The sequence below is a fragment of the Felis catus genome, chromosome A3 (assembly GCF_018350175.1).
Source record: "Felis catus isolate Fca126 chromosome A3, F.catus_Fca126_mat1.0, whole genome shotgun sequence".
In the NCBI taxonomy this organism is placed as follows: domain Eukaryota; kingdom Metazoa; phylum Chordata; class Mammalia; order Carnivora; family Felidae; genus Felis; species Felis catus.
This window is the reverse complement of record NC_058370.1, coordinates 110334593-110359528: the sequence shown is the minus strand read 5'-3', so window position 1 is coordinate 110359528 and position 24936 is coordinate 110334593. Positions and strand designations below refer to the sequence as shown.

Below are 24936 nucleotides of genomic sequence, written 5' to 3'. Positions count from 1 at the left end.
TGTCAACACAGAGCCCGACGAGGGGCTCGAACTCACGAACTGCGAGATCATGACCTGAGCCGAAGTCGGATGCTCAACCAAATGAGCCACCCAGGCACCCCAAAACTCCTGTGTTTTTAATGGTTAGGCATAGAAGAAAAGTATGGTTACCAACAAAGAGTAGGATTAGTAAATGGGAAGGGGTGGGGTTTGTTGTAATAAGCACATATTACTTTTCCTTACATCTAAGGTTCCACTCCACTCTTACCTTCAGTGAGTTTACAAATCAGCTTAAGAAATTAAGGCAGATACAAAAAAGTTAGGAGTTGTACAGGGTTCACAAAGATTAGAAAAAGGGATAGAAGGTCCCTTTTCAAATCATTAGAAGAAATATAACATAAATAGGGACAAGACTGTGACTAACACAACAATTAATGATTCTTAATCCCATTACTTTTCTTCCTAAGTATCTGAATGTGGAGACTAAATCTTGCTGGTGAAGTTACCCTTCAAAATTTTAAAGATAATCACTTTATATATACATGTATAATTTCAAGATCATTATTACACATAACTAATGGTACTATGATAAGAATGAAGACCATGATGGTAAGGAAAAATAAGATGAAGAGGTTGATCATGAGGAAGAAGAAGGAAAGAGGAGGAAATGATCCAGAATGTAACTCAAAGAACAATCAAACTGTAATAGAGGGTAAAGAGCAAGATAAGAGAACACAGCAGTTTTTTGAAGATACCACACTATTTTATAGCCTACACACAAATAAAAGTTACTAATGGCTTTGTTCCTATATTTTCGTAGTTGAATCTATTAAACGATTTTGATTAAAGAAATAACAGTTTAAAAACCTGTTTGTTCACGAAACATTTTAATAGAATAATTTTCAGCCATTCTCTATATAGCTTCATGATACGTTTTCTAAGTCATGCTTATTCATTGCTACATAGAGTTAGACTTTGAAAGTCCTTTTGGTATGTGGCTATTAACCTGCAGCGATGAAAATGAGTGTACAGTATTCTAAAAATTAGCAAAGCTTTACAAAGAAATGATTTGTTTAGAGATGTTTTTTCCTGAAAAGCTAAAAGGATTTTTGAATCCAGTGGTTAAATGGGGTTAAGTATTTTATATTAGCTGTGCCTTCACTGCTTGGTCACAGAATTGCTACAATCTGCACTAACTGGAAGATAGGAGATCTTTATGAATTTGATTACTTAAAAATTCTTGAAACCAGTTTACGGTTAGGAATTTCTAGGAAGACCACACTTAATACTTAGAATAATCAACTTACAGTTTTTCTTAATATTTAAATCAATATAATGGCTAACAAATAATGTAAAGCATCATAATCAGCGATCATTTACCACTGAGTTACGAATAAAGTATTTTGATGGGAAAATATGATCTCAATGCAATCAGCCCATAAAAATCACAAGGCAGTAGAAAATTTCCAAATGACTAGGACAGAGAAAAGGGATCATACAAGTTTAGGCATTTTCTTTTCATATAGGAAATTAAAACACATGCTATTACTACGTATTTCCATACGAAAAATTGGGGGTGACTACTTGAAGTTCAAATAATGCCCATGACAAGCCTGTACCAGCAGAATGCTACTGAACAGTGGCTCAGGGAAATAAGAATCTGGAAGTAATAATTTGAGAGTCTCTGATGGGAGCAAACGGCATCAAGAACAGAGGAGTTACACCCAGAGAGCGTATACATCATTTTCATATACAACATCTCATTTATTCCTCACAAAATCCTCTGAGGATAAGATGGGTATTATGACCTCTGTTTTACAAAGTATAAAACTAAGCCTGAAGGATAAGAAACACAGGTAACTAGTAACAGAAATGGAACTTAACCCCAAGGCTTTCAACTCTAGGTCCAGTCAGCTTCCCTACCTTGCTTTCTACCTTACTCTTCTTAAATACACATGGAAGAGGAAATGTAAACATTTTTCTAAACAAAGCATGACCTCATCTATTACTTAAAAGAGGAGAAGGATGGGAAGAAGAAGAGAGAGAAGAGAGGAGGAGGAGGAAAAAGAAGGGAGGAAAAAAGAAGGGAGGAAAAAAGAAGAGAGGGAAAATAACAAGAGGGGCTGAAGGTGACAGAACGGAGAAGGGAAGAGAAGGGAGAAGAAGCAAGAGACACTTCTTATTCCAGGAAACTACCATGGGAAAGTCAATAAATTTATGAAGATCTAAACAAAACTGCAGAATAACTTTAAATCTGTTTGAAGAAATCTAATGGAAGAGTTCTGAGAGTCTATAACATTTGTCTACCAAAGCAACCCAGGCAAAAGTCACAAAAACCTCATCAATTAGAGGTGATGCCAGTGGCCATCAGGCACCATAATGGGTCTGTCAGTTCTATTGTCTTATAGCACCAATAACGCTGCACTGGTATAACACACACATTTTTACCACATTCACCAGCTCTGCAGAAATACTGAAATGTTTAATGAGCTAACCAGTCAAAGAGTAAGGACCTTTCAAGATTTTTTTTTTTTTTTTTTTTAAGTAATCTCTCTACCCAACATGGGGCTCAAACTCACAACCCTGAGATCAAGAGTCACATGTACTACTAGCTGAGCCAGCCAGGTGCCCCAAAAAGTGAGGACCTTTAAGAGAAAGCTGCCATCCTAAAAATATTCTTGAATTTTAACTCAATACTGAAACCTCTTAGATTAAATGTCCCCAAATTCACACACACAAAAAAAGTTAAGAGTTTAGGTTGAAGAACACAGATTATTCTTAAAGTACACATAATGATCCCTAAAAATATTAATATCTGAGTAACCAACTCACCGTTGAAGTATCAATGATGCTTTTTTCTCTTCCATCAATGTCATCATCTTCATCTTCATCACTGAAATCTGCAGCTGCACTTTCAAGGAATTTGAAATTATCCAGCACGGAGGCAGAATCTGTTAACTCGGATTTTCTGGTTTAAAACATGTACGTCTTGCTCAGTTCATTTTTTAAACTTAACATAAGAATTAATCCATGATATGCTGCATTAACTTGTCTATATTATAACTATGACCCCTCAAATCATGTTATGAACGACACTGATTCTTATCCATTACATTTCCATGGATTTTAATTGGAAAAGCACTATAGGAAGTGGTTACTCTTAAAGTACTTTACAATCATAACTATTCAGACTAATGGCCCCTCCTGATTCAGTATTCTTTTGATCCTTAAGTCAAACTTAATGTACTTCTTTTTAAAAATATTTTCTTTTTAAACATTTAAAAATATTTTCTATTTTTCTCTATTCTTTTACTCTCTGCAACTCTTCCTCCAACAATATAAATTTCTATAACTAAAAAAATAACTAGTAGGTCAATTTTCTCTGATGCAATCTTACATTTCTGCTGAACAGCTAAGGAGCTGAAAAAAGTAAATGTGCACATGAAATAACTTATTAGTCAAACTAATATTACTACAAAACTTGATCGTGTTAATGAATAAACCATTCATTTTCAAAATGACTGACTTTTCAAACATATACAATTTTAATTTAGTCCCTCAAAATAAATCTAGTAAATAATTTCCTAATAGCCAGAATAGAATGATTTCTCTCCAGTTCATTAGGAAATGTTTTAGATAAAAGGCATTTTCTTAAAAAAAAAAAAAATTAACCACAACTATGGACAAAATTTTCAAAACAGATACATCTCAAATTTCAAATCTGTTGAGAGCTATGTTTTTGGTTTTTTTCTACCCTATTCTCTATCCCTACATAAATCAGACAGATTCAGAATAATACCCTTTTCAGTTTCAAAACACAGGTCAAGGACAAAACACAAGACAATTAGAGTGGTCTTTTCTGAACATCTTTACAATGACTTACAATAACCCTTTAGGTAAAACTATAATCAGGAATAAGGCCTGCATTGTTTGTATCTACACAAAGAAACAATCTAATCTTACATTTATAAAAACAAGTTAATGTAGTCTTAGTTATTACTGAATACATTTAAGAAGGCTCCAATGACATTTGTTTAGAGAACTTGTAAGTCCTATTTTTGAGCCTTTACCCATATCCCATAATTTTAACGTTCCAACTAACAGAAACGATGTTCCTGCTAGAAAATGTATAGAGTTCAATTTAAACCATTCTTATGGCTTTAACATGCATTAAAATGAAGTAACATAATATTTAGACTTTCATAGAATCTTTGGCTTTTTATTTAAGAATCATGCCAACATTTTTTTCAATAAAGAATCTCCTTATTTAACTGTTCATGTTCATTTTAAACAAAATTACATGTAATTGTATGACATATGATCCAAAATGCAAAACAAAATATTTCAAATAGCTATTGAATTTCTCACACTGATTCTATCAATTAAAAACATAAACTTAAAATAGATAATTTTCAAAAGAAAGAGGGGTTACAGTATTATTAAATACACAAACATGGTTAAAAGTTTTACTTCTAAAAAATTTGAGGAATTTATAGGAGTTCTAGGTCACCAGGAATGAAATTTCATTTTTACAGATTTGAACTGAATTTTGAAAGATGATCTTTTGTGAAGTTCTAATAGTAAGTGACTGAGCTTCAAGATATTAAAATCTGTATTAAATCTATAAATTTCAAGCAAATAAAAATATCTTAAACAAAAAATATTATAATAATCACAAATAACTCTAATCCCTATAGGTTATCTTCTACCAAATGAAATTTCCATTTTTTAATTAAACTTTATAAAAAAATTATTCCTGTAACAGTATCTAAAATTGCAAGTATCACAAGTGTCACCCATAAACCAAAATTATTTAGTAACCCAGACAAAATACTCACCCAATCATTGCTGTCTCTTTAACTTCAGCCTCTGTGCCATTTATAACTGAGTCCTGATTTCTGTCATCTTCCCTGTCCGTGACGTCACTTGAAAAGCCCAAGAGAGCTCGTACTCGTTTAGACTTCACATCTAGAATAGTATCCGTGTAACCCACCTCCTGTAGATACCTGTGTGCGAAGAGGATCCTTACAATCCGGTCATTTTGGAATCAGTATTCTATAACTTAACATGTAAATAAAAGTATTTCTTTAAATCCATTGCCTGCAGAAGACTTAACAGTACAGTACTATGCTGGCAAGACTGGCTAATAAATAATCTTCCAGCTGCCAGATGGAGATGTCTCTTGCAGTACCAGCCTCTACGGTCACTGAAAAAAATCAAAGAACTATACAATACACTATTCATTGCATTTATCATAAGAAGAAGCTGTTCCTTAATATACCTAATAGCACATTCTTTCTTCTAGGCAGGATTGGAGCAAACTCACTCTCAGATCCTTAATAAATTATTATTTTATAACAGTAATTATTATAACCAGTACTCTTTTTACATTTCTGCTATAAAGTGTTTTTGGATCAACTGTCTGAGAGCTAGAGAGAATATTTCTAGCATATCTGCTTTCCTCCAAGACATACAAGAAGAGTACATTCCAAAGAGTCATTTCTACAGAAAGGAAGCTTTTATCCTAAGCCAACTCTAAAGTAAAAATAGCCCACAATTCAATTGTGGATGTGGGATGCGTGTGTGCACGTGGGTGTGTGTGATACTGAGACCCAGCGGCACAGAAAAAATAGGTTTGTACTGAGAGCTAGACCTGGTTCTAAAGCCCGTTTCTGCCACTTTCTTCCGGTGTAACTTTAATTCTCCTGAACTTCAGCTTTCTTCCCTCCTAAGAGTGACACATCTAATACATTGGGTGGCATACAGAAGGCATTCGTTATCCTTTAACAGCAAAGATCGATCAAAAAAGACCAAAAACGGTAGCAGCAAAAACATGAAAAAGGCAAACGTCATGCCAAAATACTGTCATTAACAAATGTGACAGACAAATATTAGGCATGAACCTATAAGTAAGCATCAAGTCTATGAAATGAAAGAGAAAACAAAGGTGGACAAGATAATTAGTTTCAGGCCAGTTTATTTCAAGATCAGGTATTAACAGATTACAGCTCAAAGAGATATTTCAAAAAGATGTGTGACCGAAATGGAGTAAGTGTATCTTACCAAATCAAGACACTCATTTTAATACTATCCAATATTTATAGAAGGTTTTGATGAGGGGCACTCAGGTGGCTCAGTAGGTTAAGCGTCTGACTCTCGGTGTCAGTTCAGGCAATGATCTCACGGTTAGTGAGATCAAGCCCTGCATCAGGCTCCATGTTGGCGACACAGAGCCTGCTTGGGATTCTGTCTCTCCCTCCCTTTCTGCTCTTTTCCTGTATGTGCACGTGCACACTCTTGCTCTCTCTTTTAAAATAAAATAAACTTAAAAAAAAAAAAAGGTTTTGATTAAAGTCTGAATAAATGTTTAACTTTCCTGAATTTAATTAGTTGTTCTTACAAACCAATACAAAGGTGTTATATTTTTCTGTTTTTAACATTTGATACATACCTATCTTTGTCAACAAAATCACATTACAAGTAACTGTTTTAAAAACTGCTCTTTCCATAGGTAAGTTGGCTTTACTAAAGAAAACCTCTTTATTCATTGATAGAATGTCACCTTTTCTTTGAGGGGGCAGATTGTGAATCTTTTAAAAGTTTTTGAAAATTCTCTCTCAGATTGCTCACTATGATAACCACTTCTCATTTAAAAAAATCATCACTAAGAACACTCATTTATAAAAAGAAAAATTCATAATCATATTTAAGACCAAAGTGAGGGCACCAGTGAAAACCACTTATTAAATATTAGTGAATTCTCATTTTCTTTAACTTTGAATAAATAACAAATACATAAAAAGACACATTTTAATATTCTCTCTGCCATTAGTCAAAAGGAATGGCCAGCACAAATCCACTCTGGAAACCATAGATGTAGACTATTCACAGGAAACCCCAAAATCCAAAACAGGTAGTAAATTTCATTTTACTCAAGCACAAATTAGAATACCAATTTCAAATGTGATATGCAAGAACCAGGCAGTGAGCTGGTAAAGTGGGTTATAGCCTACCACCTGACATCTGAACCTCATTCCAGCTTTGTTTCCTCTTTATAGTCTCAAAACACATTTTATAGGAGAAAGTACATGTTAGTGCAATATCTGCAAATTGGGAAAATTAAAGAAGTTCTTCAATTTATTTAAAATAGAAAGTTTAAAAAACATAACCCAAAATTTTACATCTTAATATTGATTAGACTTCTATTAGGACACACATATATTCATGTACAAAAGATGCAAAAATAACTTTAGGAATACAGAATTCTTTAAAATGTAAACATAAGCATATATTAAAATTTAGAAGCTTAAAATTAATCTCTGAGGGATGCCTGGGTGGCTCACTCGGTTAAGCATCCAACTCGATTTTGGCTCAGGTCATGATCTCACGGTTTGTGGAATTGAGCCCCAGGTCAGGCTCTGCTCCCAGTGCGGAGCCTGCTTGGGATTCTCCCTCTCTCTCTGCCCCTCCCCAACCCCCCTCAAAATAAATAAATAAACACTTATTAGATATCCTCTTTGATAAAGCTAAAATTATAAAATAAAAGAATTTATTCTTGGTAATTCTTGTTAATATTTAATAAAAAATGAATTCTACCACAGGGGGAAAATGTGTAATATGAAAAAGGAACAGTAATTCAATTAAGTTTTTTCATACCAGCAGTCTAACAATAAAAGAGATAATATTGTACTGAGTTGCAAATGCAAAAAAAATATATATGTATATATCTATATAGATATATATATAGATATATCTATAGATACATATATAGATATATCTATAGATACATATATAGATATATATATGTGTACCCTGATGAAATATACTTCTCTTTGTTTAACCACAGGATACTTACTGTCTGAGTAGTTGTCGACCTTGTTTCCACATTAACTGGCTGTTTTGTTGTGGCTGTACCTCTGTTTCATTACCTTCATCTGGAAAACATTAAATCATAATAAAAATGCCTTGCTTTGTACATTAGAGAGTATCTCAATTCATAAAATATGTCCAATAAAAATTTATTAGATCAGAATATGCGAAACTACACTGTAAGGTATGTTTTAGGACAATGTAAATTCTGTTTTTTAAATCTAATTTCCATAACAAAATATGAATTCATTATAGCTACTAGATTCCCCTGAGAGTAGCAGAACTAAAATAACGACATTTTCCCAATCTCTAGTGGCCTAAGAATTTTCCTCCAGGACAAAGACTGACTCAAATCAAGTCATACAATAGGAGTCCAATGAAAGTATTATGGAGCACCACATCAGAACTAGAACAAAGTACTCAGGAATGATGACAGAAAAGCCAGTCTGGTAAAGAGTAGATATAGGTAAGAAATAATTTCAATCCACATCTATTTCCTTCACTAGTTATTAAGTAAAAACCTCAAGTATTCTTTTGAAGACGTTCCTTGAATGAAAACCACCTAAGCCCTGTAAAGCTTTAATTCATCATTTGGTAGACGCTGAACCCTTTTAAGATAGTAAAATGAAAAGAGCCCTCTCTGTGATAAATCTGGACTACAGAATTTCCAAACTATACTCTGACTCAACTTTAAAAATACAAAAAAAAAAAAAACAAAAAAAAAAAAAACCCCAAAAAGTTCACACTTTTCATCAGCCCTTGATCAAACTGCAAGAAACTATGATCTCTTACAGGGTTTTATTCAAGTGGAGATATAAGAGAGATTGGGAAAATTTGTTTTATGATTTTGATGTTAAGCATTTACTATGTTCCAGATGCTATGTTAAAAACACATATGTTATCTTTTTTAATCTTTACAACCCCAAATCCCCATTTTAAAGATGAGCAAGATGAGTTTTACAAGTTAACTGTAAGATTCCCAAGTTAGAAACACAGTTGTAAGGTGCTGAAATCACATGTGACTCCAGAGTTCTGTTTCCCTCTACATGCTCTCACTACAATGAGAAGAAATTAAAGAAATAAGTAAATGAGAATTTGGTCTTCCATTTTCGTTTTTCTCCTAAAATAGTTAGGCCAAGCTCTGTGATATACCAAAGAAATAGCAGTACAGTGGGGGGTGGGAGGGATTAAGATACCTTAAAAAGATAAGAGTACTTTGGGATAGGACGACTTCAGAGGGTATACTTTAAAAAAAAAGAGGGCAGAATGATGTCCCAATGTTAAGAAAAAACAACACATCTGCTTCCATTGACCCACAAATTCAGGAACTATGGTTCACAAATGGTTCCACAAATTCAGAAATACACTATGGTATGTTCTAAATATATCCCCTTTTTAAGTGATGTAAGTAACCTATACCTGCCAAGTGAGAACATGTGCATTGGCATTTCAAAAGACTGAAAATTTCAGATGTGAAAGAACTTTTGAGATCATTTAATTTCCCATCAGTAATGGCCCGAATTCTTTCTATACTATCCTCAGATATACTCAACTGTCTTTGCCTACTTTGGCAGCTCATGATGTTATTACCAAAGTGTGACACATGCACTCATTGGAATACTACTCAACAAGGAATGAACACACCAACACGAATGAATCTCAAATGCATTGTGCTAAGTGAGAAAAGCTAGAATCAAAAGGCTATATTTATTCTGTATGATCCTGGAATTCATATGAGTTTCTGGAAAAGGCAAAACTACAGGAACATAAAACAGATTAGCGGCTGCTCAGGGATTAGAGTGGGGAAGAAGTATAGTAGGAACAAGACCATATATGTTTGTGAAAACACTAAAAAAGGTAAATTTTGCTTATGTAAATTATATCTTAATAAAAAATAAATTAAGCCAAATCAAATAAGAATGCATCTTCACCCTCTTTAAAAAAAAAAAAAGTATATTTGTATACTGATATAAAATTTGACTCCCTGGGTAACGTATTTTTTTTTTTTAAGTCTTGGATTAAAATAAAACTTCTGTACATGTGAACCTAATTTTTCCCACTGTTCTTTATCCAAGTTAAAACTCACAGTTCTCTCAATCAAATATCAGATTCACTCTTACCTTACCAAGTTTAAAAAAAAATGACATCAAAAAAAGTGAGGATTTTATCTAAAGTGGTAAGAGTTGAATTGCTTGGTCATATTAAAAGTACTTGAGTCGTACTTCCAGTGCAGTTGGAGAAGAGGGACCCAATTTACCCTCCTGCTTGTAACAAGTACAAAACAAAATAGATGAAATCATGGTTAAGACACTGGACATCAGGCAACAGAGGAAGATGATCCCTGAGAGAAGAGAAGCACGGTGAGCCCTGTGATTATTCCTGCCCACTGCCTGGACAGCGTTTCTAGATCACAGCATAGGGAGGGAGAACAAAAAACAGTATCTGAAGAAATGATGGCTGAAAAGTTCCAAGTTTCATGAAAACTATAAACCCACAGATCCAAGAGACTCCATAAATCCCAAGCACAAGAAATATAATGGGGGGGGGGGGGGCGGGGAGAGAACCTGGGAACTATACCATAGCATATCATAATGAAATTGCTTAAAACCAATGATCAAATGAAAACTCTTCAAAGCAGCCAGAGAAAAAGGTCACATTCTACATACAGAGGAATAAAAGATAAGTTTGATAGAAGGTATCTCATCAGAAACAATGCAAGCAAGCAAAGTAAAGATGTTTCAGACACACAAAGGCTGGAAGAAGTCATCGGCAACAGCCCATACTACAGGATACATAAAAGCCCTTGAGGCAGATGAAACATGATGCCAGAAAATATGGATCCCCACAAAGGAATGAGGAGCACTGGAAATGTATACTTTTTGTATTATTTAAATCCCTTCAAAAGAGAATCGATTGTTTCAACAAATAATGAATGTAGTGTATGACTTATAATATAATACAAGAAAATATGTGAGAACAACTACCAAAGAGAAATGGAAATACGTGGGTTCTCATGCTACAAAAGAAGTGGTATACTGTCACTCAAAGATAGATGGCGGTTTAAAAAAAAAAAAAAAGAAGAAGTATACTATTAACCCTAAAGCAACCACCAAACCAGCAAAGAGTGAGCTAATAAGTGAGCAAGAGAGAAAACAGAACCGTAAAAAAAAAAAAAAAAAAAAAAAAAAAAACCAACAACAACAACAACAAAAACTAGATGAATCCAAAAGAAATCTAAAAGGAAAAGGGAGCAAAGAACAGACTGAACAAACAAAACAAACAAACAGCCAAGGTGGGAACTTTAAATCTAACCATATCGATAGTCATGTGAAATGTAAATGGTCTTAAACATCGTGATGAAAAGGTAGAATCTGTCACTCTGGATAAAAATATTCTATTTTTAATAAGTACCTGCCTTCTAATATTAAATAGAAGAAACTGAACTATGGAAAGATAAATAAGATTAACATAATCTGGGGTAATATTCTCCTAAAACAGAAATGTGAAGGTTTGGAAATAGAACAAAACAGGAAAAAAAAAAAAAAAGGCAGAAAGGAAACGAATTTTACAGTGAAAAATGTTTCAGAAAATGTCTGGATTATCAGTTTAAACAAAAGTAGTATAAATGGATAAAAGATCAAGCACTAGGAAAATTCCTGCTTCTTTAAAGTTTACCCTGTGGTGAACACACCACCTTCGACCCTCTCCTCGTCACTGTCCTCATCACTGTCACCTACGAATCCCTCGATAACGCTCAGAACCAGGCTTACGTGCTTCCTCTGCAACCAAACGTTTACATCATCTTGAGCAGTTAACATTCGTGTGGGTGATCCACCTTAGCCTCCCCACAACCACCACCCTCTCTAGCTGTCAGACCTCAGATCCTGTCATTATGAAGAACAGACACAGATGCAAACTCACTCTCTGAGCATATCCTTCAGGCTCATACTCCCACCTCACTAGTTCTTTCATTTAGCTGGGACCTCAGATCAGGGGCCAGCAAATTACAGCCTGCAGGTCAAACGTGGCCTGCTGCACTCATTCATTTCTGTGTTGTGGCTACTTTCATGTTAGGATGTCAGAGCTCAGTAGCTGCAACAGGTAACATATGGCCTAAAAAGCCCAAACATTACTACTTGGCCCTTTACGGGACACCAGTGTGCTGGCCTGCTCCAGACAACAGCCTATCCCCTTACTTTTACCCATTAGCCTCCTTTTTGTCTTCACTTCCTTCCCTCCCTAGTTTTAGTTCACGGTCTATCACTGCAACTGTTCTTTAGCCAATATCCTCAAGTTACTCCTTCCTTTTGTCTCTCCATAAATTCAATGAATTCCATTATTAACTATTTTCATCCTACTTAACTTCCACCCAAGCTGTCAAGGGTGTAAACCAATTCTTCTATATAAACTCATGATCACACACCTTGACTGGACCCTTAGCTTTTCTCAGTCCTACTATTTGTTATCAGTTTGTCCTCCTCACTATTATGTTAAACCTTCTCTACTTTTCTTAAACCTGTCATACACTCTTAGCAGATAATCCAGTCTTACACATAAAGCTATCATATTAAATACCCACCACCAAACTGAAACCCAAACTCACAAACCCAACACCTAACTTCTACATTCGTTCTTGGGAACAATAAAAGACATACTCCTCCCAGCATTGTCCAGCTAATTCAGAATCCAGTCCCTATCACTTCTTCAGATACCTTCCTATTTTAAATACCTCTTCTCTTTCCTTTTTATTTGCTCCTCTTCTAAGAAACACTTGCACGCATGTACACACACACACACACACTTTCCTTGACCCCATGGATCCTTTCAGCTGTCCCTGTTCTTCACCTTCACAATCTAAACTTCCTGAAAGATGACTACATGGAGTCTTCATTTTCTATTCATGTCTTTGTTTCTGCCCTCACCCTTCTCCTAAAACTGCCCAAAATAATGACCCATGTATCACTAAATCTTAAGGCTACTCTTCAGAACCTCTGGCCATTACTCACAGTGCTGTAGAGTCCTTTCCTGTGAAATCCCTCCCTTCTCCTGGTTTCCTTCCCACCATTAAGATAATTCTTATCAGTTTCCTTTCCAGCTTTCTACCCTTCTACCAGTTTTGTATTAGAGATCCTGGTCCTCCTCTTACTGTGCCTTAAGTCCCTGGGTGAGTTCTTCCTCTCCAGCGACCTGAGTGCCCTCGGTACTGCATGCTGAGGCCTCTCAAATCTACATATCCAACCCAGACCTCTGGTTGGAGCTTCAGACCCACACAGCCAGCTGTCTACCAGCCAGCTTCACTTGACTGCCTGACAAATAAATCCAAGAGTGAACCCATCATTTTCCAAATCTACATCTGAACTAGTCTGCAAAACTGGCAGTGTGGGGGCCATCTTTGAGTTTTGAGTGTCCCTGTTTTTCATCCCTTACGTAGAAACAAGAACGAATTCCTGCAGATTTTACTTCCTAAGTACTTCCTGAACACACCCACCCTCTTCATCTCCACTGTCAGTGCCCTGCGAAGGCAGCTTTCCACACTCAGCCAGGTGCGTCCCATCACCCATCCAGATCCTCTCTCATATGCCTGCTACACCTGCCACCCATGGGGTATAAGAGCAAATCTGATCACGAGAGTTAAGATCCTTCAAATGCCTTCTCAAAACTCTTAGGATAAAATGAGAATCCTTAACATATTTTACGAAACACGTGTAACATACTTTACCATCTGCCCCTCTGGTTAACTCTCTAGCTGCATCTAGAAACACTCCTTCCCCGGCCTTCCTCTACTAGCCGGTTATTTTATTTCTCAAATGTGCCATATATCTTCCCTCTGTCTTTCCCCTACCTCTCATTCAACAATAATTTAGTAAGTTCACTTTCCCTGGCCAGTTCTTACTTGTCCTTCAGACGCTAACTGTTCATTTCCTGCAAAAAAGCCTTTCTTGACTGCTTAAGCCTAGACTTGGTTCCCCTGCTATTGTGCTTCTTAACACCTATTACCTTCCCCATTATACAGGTCATTTTACTGCAATCACTTTTTTCTTATCTCCCCTGTAAAAATCCAGTAAGGCACTGTTATCTCATTCACTGAATCTGGTGCTAGGTCTGACAAGCACTACATATTTAATATTTGTAAATAAATAGTTTGAAAGATCAGTAGATGAAATCACCCTTGGTACTATGTGTTGTATACTAAGAAAATAAACCTGAAAGTTAGGAATTATTTCCTCTATTTTTCCCAGTTTCAGATAAGGAACAGAACAATCTCAGAAAGATTAATACCACAGGTATTTAAAGTGTCAGGGCAGAGTTAAGAACTCACATGCATAAAAGTCAAACTTCTTCTAGAGCCACTTGTTTACTTATACATGTTGTATATATTGCAACTAGACCTTTACTAGGTGCAAGTTTACTCCTAAATTAATATTGAAAACATTAACTAAATTAAAAGTTTACTCCTAAATTAGTATTGAAAACTTAGGAAATAAACTACTTTATATAAAAGTACTGATTGTATCCCTTCTGTGAATCAGACAAGGTAACTTTTAGGACAGCCTTTGACAAATAGCCTACATTTAAAAAAAGAAAACAAAATTAATTTAAGTGTATCTCAAGTCAAAAGAAGAGACACCAGAGTAAGACAGAACAATTTAAAAAAACAAAGCAAAAAAAGCCAATGATCAACTGGTACCACTCTAAATCTCAAGGACTCAATATTCAGCTGTGGAAATGCGTACACTGAATTCAATTATAAAATCAGTGGCACGTTCAGAACTTACTTTGTAAATTTTTTTTCATACATTGTCAAATATACGAGCAGTGTGGTTGGGGCACCTGGGTGGCTCAGTGGTTAAGCATCAGACTCTTGATTTTGACTCAGGTCGTGATCAAACGGTTCGTGAGTTCAAGCCCCACATCGGCCTCTGCGCTGACAGTGCAGAGCCTGCTTGGGATTCTCTCTCTCTTTGTCCCTCCCCTGCTCATGCTCTCTCTCGCTCTCGCTCTCTCTCTCTCTCACAATAAATAAACAAACAAACAAAAAAAAGCAGTATAGCAAAATAGGACTAATATGAATTTTGGATCCTATACATATGGGGCACCTGGCTGTCTCAGTGGAAAAAACATGCAACTCTTGACCTTGGGGTCATGAGTTCAAGCCCCATGCTGGGTATAGAGATTACATACATTAAATAAATAAACTTAAAAAATATATATGTGAATTTTCGAGTCAACAGACCAGGGCTCAGATCCATATTCCCATTACTTAATAGTTGTGTGACCTTGTACAAGTTTCTCCACTTCTCGGAGTTCAAATTTCACTTAGGTAAAATTAGAGCCATGTCATCTTTACGAGTAACTATTTTATGAGTAACTATCTGAAGCTAATATACACAAAGCACCTAGCCCAAGGCATGTATTTCAGCAAATGATATAAACAATAATTGAGATCTTCAGATATTTGATCTTGAAATTTAATCTGAAATTATGTCAAAACATTCTCATTTGAAACATCGTAACTTTTGAACAACTTTTCTTACTATCCCTTATACCTACTAATGTGTCATTTACATCTATATTCCTTAATATCTGATTGCTTACAAAGTGCTATTTTTGTAGGGATGAAAAGACAGGAAAAGAAAAAAGAAGAAATAACACAAAAGATAATAAAAGTTTTAGCTGTTAAAAGATGGTCTGGCTGCAGAAAACTCCCATGGGTAAGAGAGTCCAAAAACAATCTTGCACCTGCAGCTGAGGGATGAGGTTGAGGAGATTAGGAATTCTCTGTATTTGAGAAGTCTTTGAACTCCATCATCCCTTCTCTTTCTCTCAGGATTTCAAGGGCATGATGTACTTTAAAAAGCACATCTCAAAGTTCCCATTAACATCGGGGAAACCCAACAAGACACAGTTATGTCAGTGCATTACTCCATGAATTCTGGTCCTTCCAGTAAGTGGAGAACAAAGGAGAAAATGGGAGGACGAGGAGGAAGAAAGGGGAAGAGGGAAAAGGAAGGAAGGTGTTGGAAAATAATCTAAATGACACTAAATGTTTGGTGCCAAAAATGAGGAGGTCAGAAAAAATAACTAATATGCAAATAATTAGAAATTAACTTGCCATCATAAGTATTATTGCTACAAAAAAAACTAGGTATCAACTTCTTTTTAATCACTTAAACTTCCTTTAAAATTAGCTTACCAGAATCATAGCTTGGAGGCTTCATATCTCCCTGATTCAATTCTGTCCCATATTTCAACTTGTGGTATTTGGCTCTAACAAAGAAATAAGAAAATACAAACCATCTTAAAATATATTTAAATTAACTTTAGGATATGAAATAGGAGTAGTCATCATAGCCTTCCATGGTGTCAAAGTAGTAATAAAAAGTGCTTGTCATTATTATTTTATTGTTGTCATACCATCAAGTGCCATCATAACAAACAGAATAACACTGAGAACCACAAATCTTTGTATAATTACAAATGAACGATATAACATTCTCATTTCTAGAGTATTCAAATTTTCTTGATGATCGCCAAAGTACAATTCTACTATAAAAGCAGTAGATAAGTTTGGATTGTGAAATAAGCCTATAGAAGACTAACCTTTCTCAAAATTTACATATTTAAAAAGAAAAGTCATCTAGTGGTATGTATATACAATGGAATATTATGCGGCCATAAAGAAGGATGGGATATTGCCATTTGCAACAACATGGATGGACCCTAGAGGGTATTATGCTAAGTGAAATAAATCAGACTGAGAAAGACAAATATGGTTTCACTCCTATGTGAAATTTAAAAAACAAATGAGTAAACAACAAAAAGCAGACTCAGACCTATAAATACAGAGAACAAATTGAGGATTATCAGAGGAAAGGGGGCTGGAGGCATGGGCAAAATGAGTGAAGGGGAGTAGGAGATACAGGCTTCCAGTTATGGAATGAATAAGTCACAGGAATAAAAGGCACACCACAGGGAATATAGTCAATGATATTGTAACACCATTGTATGGTGACACATGGTAGCTACAAATGTAGTGAACATAGCATAACATATAGAGATGGTGAATTACTATATTGTACACCTGAAACTAATGTACCGTTGTGTATCAACTATACCCAAAAAGTGTTTTAAATCATCTGTTAATACCCCTTGCCTTGTCAGGCAATTATGGTTTGCCAAGTATGCATTATAGTAAACAATCCAAAGGAGGGAGGGGGAACCAGCCCAAATCACTCATGTTGAATAAGCTATTTCAGTAGGAATGAATAAATTTTTTTTTAATAGTCAAGATATCCTTTGCCTTTTCAGGAAGCAATTAGGAAGAATTATAAACAGAAATTCTTATCTGTTTCCCTTTAAAAGCTAGCTAAATGTAATTATTTATGTCTAACCTGATTTCACTATCTCAGATTCAATCATCTGAGATCAGAAAAATAATGCAGATAAGGTAAAAATTGTAAAGGTCAACAAAAATGTCCATACTTACTTCGTGTACTTCTCTATTTTGATTGGTTTGCTTCCCCAAAATATTGAGGCCACTTGTAATATTCAATGTAAAAAGGTTACACAATAATTTGAAAAACCAAAGTAATGAAGAAGGAATGAAGGGATAATATAGCCAAATTGAAAGTTAACTTTTTTATAAAACTAATTGAGTACTTAACATAAAGAAGTTTAAATATTTCAATATTTAAATTTAAAGTTTAACATAAAGAAGTTTAAATACTTCAATATTTAAATTTAAATTTAAAATAAATATTTCAATATTTAATATTTAAAGTTTCAATATTTCAGTATCATTTCAAAAATGATATAAAGGAAAATTATTTGCTCAAACGTGCAAAGTACTGGATTCATATTCATTTGCAGTTACAACAGAAAAATCAAAGTTTATACAGAGGGGAATCTTAAGAAAACATGAAAATTACAACAGCTGATGTTCTATATAAGGTAGATGGTGGGTATATGAATAGATTTTATAATAGTCTTTATATGTTTTACATATGTATAAAATGTTTTGTGATAATATATACCCATTAGAAATTAAAAAAGGATATTTGCTTTATATATGTATATTATATATATTTAATATGCATAGAAGAGTTCTGGAAGGATACATAATACATAAGCCATTAGTTACTAAGATTTCCTTTTGGAAAGGAAATCAATGAACTGATACATAAAGGAGACCAAATTGTATTATTTGCTTAATTAACAATATGCATATATTTCTTTTTTTTAATTTTAGTAAATATTTTTGTTCCAAATTAACTAGAGTATGTTTTTCTCTATTCCTAATGCTTCTGTGAGTCACAAAGATTTCATCACCAGATTAAACATTTCCTAGTCTATTTCAATGTATTTGTAATAATGTTGATTATTAGACAGTGATATTTAAAGCCACTTTATTTACAGTTACCAGAAAGTAAATAAGGTTCTTAATGTAACTGTCAAGTTTCAGATTTTTCATCTACAATGAAACAAAATAACAATACCTCCTAGAAGCCAAATAGCAATTGAAAGTATCTGGTCTGAGAGCAGAATAAAAGTATCAACAAAATATTACGGAGTACATTTACATACATATATAGAAAAACATTTCAAACGCAAAATACTACACTATAGTGCATTCTAGTGGTCTTAGGAAAAACTGCAACAGAGTTTATGTAAAAAAGGGAACAGAAAATATTCTTTACAATATACGTAACAAAAACAACATATTATAAACTGACATTTCATAAAAAAATTAGACAAAATAAATAAAGAACTGCTGTGTTTACCACAGGCCGTGTTCCCTTAAAGCAGGGTCTCTCTACTGAACTGTTAAATTCACTGAAAAATAATTTACTCCCAGAACTCTTCTCAACTTAGTAACATTCCTTTTGAAGCCAATATGCTAAATTCACTCATATTGTTTCCTACAGTTTTAATACTTGATCTGTGTTACCTACCAATCCTCTTGTTCCCTAATCTTTTTGTCTAAATCAGATTGTAAATAAATAGCAGATCTCCCATCTAAGAACTCTACATACGATACGTGGCTAGGCCTTCCAACTGGCCTTTATTGGGTTAAAAAAGCATAAAAATTGTATAATAATTAAAGAAGTCCCATTATACTTTTGTTTCAAAGTCTATTATAATGTGCTAGGAATATGACATAGCATCCAAGTCACATTTTAAATGTTCATGCTCAGAATAACTTGATTAAATCAACAGACAGGTTCTGAATTCTCATGACAGGTCCAGTGCTGTGCTGGCTGATGGGAAAGACCTGCAGTTTACAGTCAGTTTAGGGCGGAGCAAGGAGATGCCTAAGAGACAGAGATTAAAATAACTACAGCACATTGTGTTAAGAGCTAGGAGTCATATCAGGGGCGCCTGGGTGGCTCAGGCGGTTAATCCTCTGACTTCGGCTCACGTCATGATCTCATGCTTAGTGAGTTCAAGCCCCGCATGGGGCTCTGTGCTGACAGCTCAGAGCCTGGGGCCTGCTTCAGATTCTGTATCTCCCTCGCTCTCTGCCCTCCCCCGCTTGCCCTCTCTCTCTCTCAAAACTAAATAAACATTTTTTAAAAAAGAGTTATGCGTTACATCAAATGTTATAGGAATTCAGAAAAGGGATTATCTAATTCTGTCAAAGGTGGTGTCAAGGAGAGCTACCAAAAAGAAGGTAACATAAGAGATTTTAGCTAAACCTTAAAAAAACCAGTGGTTTTTAGTCAAATAAATTGATGAAGAGTATTTCTGTCAGAAGAAAAAGTGGGGGGAAAATACACAATGGGTCAAAAAAAATCTGTGTGTGTGTGTGTGTGTGTGTGTGTGTGTGTACAGGACTAGAAAGGGGCCTGGCTGTAAAAGGTTCTACTAAGAACTTGGGAAGGAAAAAAAAAAATTCAATCTGGAACTTGAAGTCTCAAATAAAAAAATAAAAAAATAAAAAAAAAAAAGAACTTGGAAATTAGCTAGATATTTTAAAGCAGGGATAGAACAATCTGTATTTCAAAAAGTGAATCCTGTGAACGTGGAAGATGAATTAGAATATGGAATTATTACAGGCAAAGAGGACATATGGGTTTTTACAGTAGTGCAGATGTAAGAGAGAAACAGGGAAAAATGGAATGTTTCAGAATTGTATTTTATATAGTATTTAAGGTTTTTCAGTATAGAAGTGCCTGAGTAAATCTTGAATTACACACTGTGTACTCTTGAAAAATTAGATATACATTTGCTCATTTTGCATATTCTATTATACTTTAGGGAATGCCTTAAATAAATTCATTGCTAGGTGAGTAATCTTTTTGTAATGTTAAAGATTCCGTTTCACTTAATTTTGGATCTTTTTAAATGGGACTACTTAGAAAATCAATAACACAGCAATTCTAAATTATGATCCTTACACTTAGGTGTGTCAGGTTAAATGACAATGTGTCAGGTTAAAAGACGTCTAGAATTTGCTGTTCTAAAATAGATCAGGATGAAGCAAGACTGACAGGAACATTAACTGCTAAGGCTTGGAGGTGTATATAGAAGATATTACTCTCTTTACATTTATGTTTCAAATTTTCCTCAAAAAAAAAACTTCTTAAAAATTCTTTGCTTAAAGCATTAGAAAAATAATTTCAGAATCAAAAGAACTGAAATGTTCTACAACTCCAAAATCTGTAAAACTTCCTGGCGTTAGGGCATTAGAAAAATAATTTCAGAGTTAAAGAACTGAAATGTTTTTTTTTTTTAATTTTTTTTAACGTTTATTTTTGAGACAGAGAGAGACAGAGCATGAACAGGGGAGGGGCAGCGAGAGAAGGCGACACAGAATCTGAAACAGGCTCCAGGCTCTGAGCCATCAGCACAGAGCCCAACGCGGGGCTCGAACTCACCGACCATGAGATCATGACCTGAGCCGAAGTCGGATGCTTAACCGACTGAGCCACCCAGGCGCCCCAAGAACTGAAATGTTTAAGACTCTAATCCACATAGAAATGCTCTGTTACTCCTTAATTTATTAAACTTAAATAGTGCCATAGTATCAGGAATAACCTCAAATCATTCCATAAATCTCAGAAGATACAAAATCTTTTCCAGGAGAACTCCATTAGTTGAAAGAAAACAAAATGTCTTCCCTAGACCCAGCCAGTTCTTTATCTCTTCTGTTCTTCAAAGTCAAACTACTTGAAAAAATAAGCGACTATATCTGTCTCCACTTTATCTGACCTTCTCACCCCTCAAACCCCTGTGATCTGGTTTGTGTTCCTGCTACCTCCCTGAAGCTCTTCTGGCAAGGCCATTTACAAGCTCTGACCTGGCAAATCTGGTTGACTACTTTCAGGTTACAGCTTACTTAGAGTCGGTGTGGCATCTACAATTGTCAAACTCTCACTTTCTTTAGCTTGCTTGCAATATACTGCTCTCTCCTTCCTTCTCCAACTGTTCCTTTGCTGGTTCTTCTTCCTCTCCCTTTTCCTCAAACTTTTCCATTTCCTGTGGCTCTGGCTGATTCTTCTCTTCCCACAACACTTGTTTCAACTACTTGTTGAACTTGTTCAACTGCTTGTTTCAACTACCCCTGCAACTTTATCCACAGTATTAATGAGCCCCAAGTATACATCTCTAGTCATGAGCCTTACTCTCATATCTGCTTTTCAACCCTTTTTTCTTTTTTTTAATGTTTATTTATTTATTTTTTTAAATTTTTTTTTCAACTTTAATTTACTTTTTGGGACAGAGAGAGAGAGAGCATGAACGGGGGAGGGGCAGAGAGAGAGGGAGACACAGAATCGGAAGCAGGCTCCAGGCTCTGAGCCATCAGCCCAGAGCCCGACGCGGGGCTCGAACTCACAGACCGCGAGATCGTGACCTGGCTGAAGTCGGACGCTTAACCGACTGCGCCACCCAGGCGCCCCAATGTTTATTTATTTTTGAGAGCGAAAGAAAGAGACAGAGCACGAGCAGAGGAGGGGCAGAGAGGGAGATACAGAATCCGAAGCAGGCTCCAGGCTCTGAGCTGTCAGCACAGAGCCTGATGCGGGGCTCGAACCCACAAACTGTGAGATCACGACCTGAGCCGAAGTCAGATGCTCAACCAACTGAACCACCCAGGCGCCCCTCAACCCTCATTTCTTAATCTTTAATTCATTTGATAATTTAACAAAACTTTCACTCAAGCCAGGAACCTGGGAATCATTCTTGAATCATCTTTCTTCCTCATCCCCTATATCCAGTCATCTCCAATTTTTATGGATTCTACTTAAAATGTTTCATAGCTGATGCCTCTTCTATTCTAGCAGCTACTATGTTATAATCTCTCATCCTAGACTATTAGAATCTTCCTGGTTCTACTAACAGAACTTTCCAGTCCATCCCCATATTGAGGTCAGGGTGATCTTTCTAAAATCTACTTCACACTATTCCATGCTCCTTTCAACTGCACAACAACTAAATGCAACATGCATTCCTAGACCAGGAAAAAAAAAATACTATAAAAATCATTACTGGGGTATTTGGTGGAAAAAAAAATGCTATAAAGATCATCACCAGAACATATGAATATGGGCTACATTAAACAATAGAACTATATCAACACTAAGCTTCCTTAATTTTGATAATGAGTTGTAATTATAAAAGGGAATGTCCCTGTCCCTGTTCTCAGAAGATATATACGGAGGTATTTAGAGGCATAAGGGGTATAATGTCTTCATCTAAGTAGCAAATGATCCAGGAAAAAAGCAGTATGTCTACAGAATGAGCATACCAGTAAATATAGCAAAATGTCAACTGGTGAATCTGGGTAAAGGGCATGTAGTTCTTGAAACTTCTATAAGCTTGAGAAATTTTATAATAAAAGGTTTTGAAAAACCTTCAATGTTTCCTATTATATGTAAGATAAAATTTTGAACTCCTTAGGCTCTCCATGATCTAGTTCTTGCCCACAGCTATCATTATCACTTATCAAATCACAACTAACATCTTACCCTCCTCCATACACCGTGACTATAAATTTCTGAACGCACCAAACTGCTTTGTTCCCTGCCAAACATACACTCTCTACTTCCTGAACCTTGCTTATCTGGCAAACACCTGCTGTTCAAGTCTCACCTCCTCTTGTTACATCCTCACTTCTACCTACTTCTACCTTCCAGATCCAAATAACCACTCCCTTCTTTGTGACCCCACTGTACCCTGTACAGACATCTTCCATAGCACTCATGATACTGCACTGCACTTTTGTGGTTTACAAGTCTGTTTCCTGCTACTCTGAGCCCTTAAGGACAAGGACAATGACCTTGTTTATACTCAGCTCCAGCACAGTGCTTAAGTTGGATGGATAGAGCAATGACTATATTTAATGAGGAGGGCCTCTCTCTCTCTCTCTCTCTCTCTCTCTCTCTCTCTCTCACACACACACACACACACACACACACACACACACACACACACACGCCGCGCGCCTGCAATATCCTTGGTTACTTGAGTACCTGTATATTTTAATTCTACTGTATTATGATAGATGGTAAAGAGTACAGATTTCAGAATCAGACAGACCTGCAGGATCTGAATCACAGCTGTACTACAACTTTGCAACTCTACTTACTCAAGTTACTTAGTTTTTAAACCTCAGGGCCTGGTGCACAGTACTTAATAAAGTTGCCATTAATGTTATTATTCTTTCTCTTTGATGACACCTGTAATTTAAATCGCTTAAAATCTCAAATATTCCCAAATTGCACACTTTTAAAAGTAGTTCCTCACCCACACCATCTCTCCAATACAGCTTTCAATCAACCTCTCAAGGAATAAAAAAGAATCATCTCTTTTTTACCAAGAGGTCAACGTGTTTTCAATTTCTTGTGCCATTTAAAGATCTCACGTAAAGGTGAAAATGAGTTCTAATAAAGTTTAATCTATTTCTTGATATCCATAAATATTATCTGTTAAATGCTATTTTATGACAGTTTTGCAAACAGCCCATTCATCAACTTAAAAAAAAGTGAGAAAAGCATGTGATCAAAACAAGCAAAATAGAGAATTTCAGTATCGCCTATCAAGTACTCAATTACCTAAAACAAAAAAACTGTCTCATGTTGCTGACAAAAAATTCCAAAGACCACCTGTTATAACATATACACTTATAATTCATACAAAAATCTCCTAAACTCTCATCTATGACCTACTGTCCTTTCCCTGTGAACTGAGGTTAAACACTAGCAACATCGAAAGAGAAGATTCACTTCTGGAGAGATATGAATAGTTCATAGCAAAGGAACAAAATACCAAAAAAGTCAAGAAAAAGTTCTCAATCCAGTCTGCTTTTTCCCCAAAGAAAATACACCGAACTGAATACCAGATGATGAGGAAAAGGCATTAGAGAAATCTCCTTTACAACTCAAAAACGAGTTCAATCCCATAAAGAAATGGATCATGACAGCTCAGGAAGCACATAAATTTCCTTAGAAAGGACAGGGCAGGGGGAAAATGTTGCTAAACTTTTAAAAAAATCATACAAATCGGTTTATTGTTCATGACCATTAAACAGTCACGATAACATTCAATATTACAACCATTTGTAAATGTGCATTACAGGTACTATTTTTGTAATTCAAAAGTATAAAGTATTAACATTTGGATTTGTTTTAGGAATAACAGAAAAATTAGTCCAGTCTTTAAAGAGAACACAGCCTTCCATCCCACTGAATTACCTTTCCTGTTTAAGAGCATACTCCAGCATTTTGATCCTCCTCACAAGATCCTTCTTCAAATTTTCTTGACCTTTTCTTTCCCCCTGAAGGAAGGCAATCTGGGCCTGAGTAGAGAAAAAAGAAGAAGACAAAACTCAGTTTGGACCAAACAAAAAAAGTTTTTAACTCAGCTGAAGAAAGAACCCTTGGATGATAGGGCACTTAGAGGCAAATATGCTTCCTTTACATATATGTCACAAAATATGTAAGCATATAGAAAGGCACTGATTGCAAGGGGGAAAAATCTTTTTTTTAAATACACATTTTACTTCAGACTAGGGATGTTAAAACAGGTAATGTATATCCTCTAAGAGTCTATAATCTAAAACAATCAATATAAATGCAGACATATGCA

General features: G+C 35.4%; 1 protein-coding gene across 2 annotated transcripts in view; it reads right to left on the bottom strand.

Moving 5' to 3' along the window:
- Nucleotides 1-24936, bottom strand: part of STRN (striatin) — a 94292-nt gene that overhangs the window by 38383 nt on the left and 30973 nt on the right. For both annotated transcript variants that reach the window (XM_023251959.2, XM_023251960.2), the window contains exons 2-6: nucleotides 24543-24646; nucleotides 16043-16116; nucleotides 7835-7913; nucleotides 4818-4985; nucleotides 2812-2947 (exon numbers count right to left, since the gene is read on the bottom strand). In XM_023251959.2, coding sequence (XP_023107727.1) covers nucleotides 2812-2947; nucleotides 4818-4985; nucleotides 7835-7913; nucleotides 16043-16116; nucleotides 24543-24646 — 561 coding nt within the window. The remainder of the gene's footprint in view (nucleotides 1-2811; nucleotides 2948-4817; nucleotides 4986-7834; nucleotides 7914-16042; nucleotides 16117-24542; nucleotides 24647-24936) is intronic.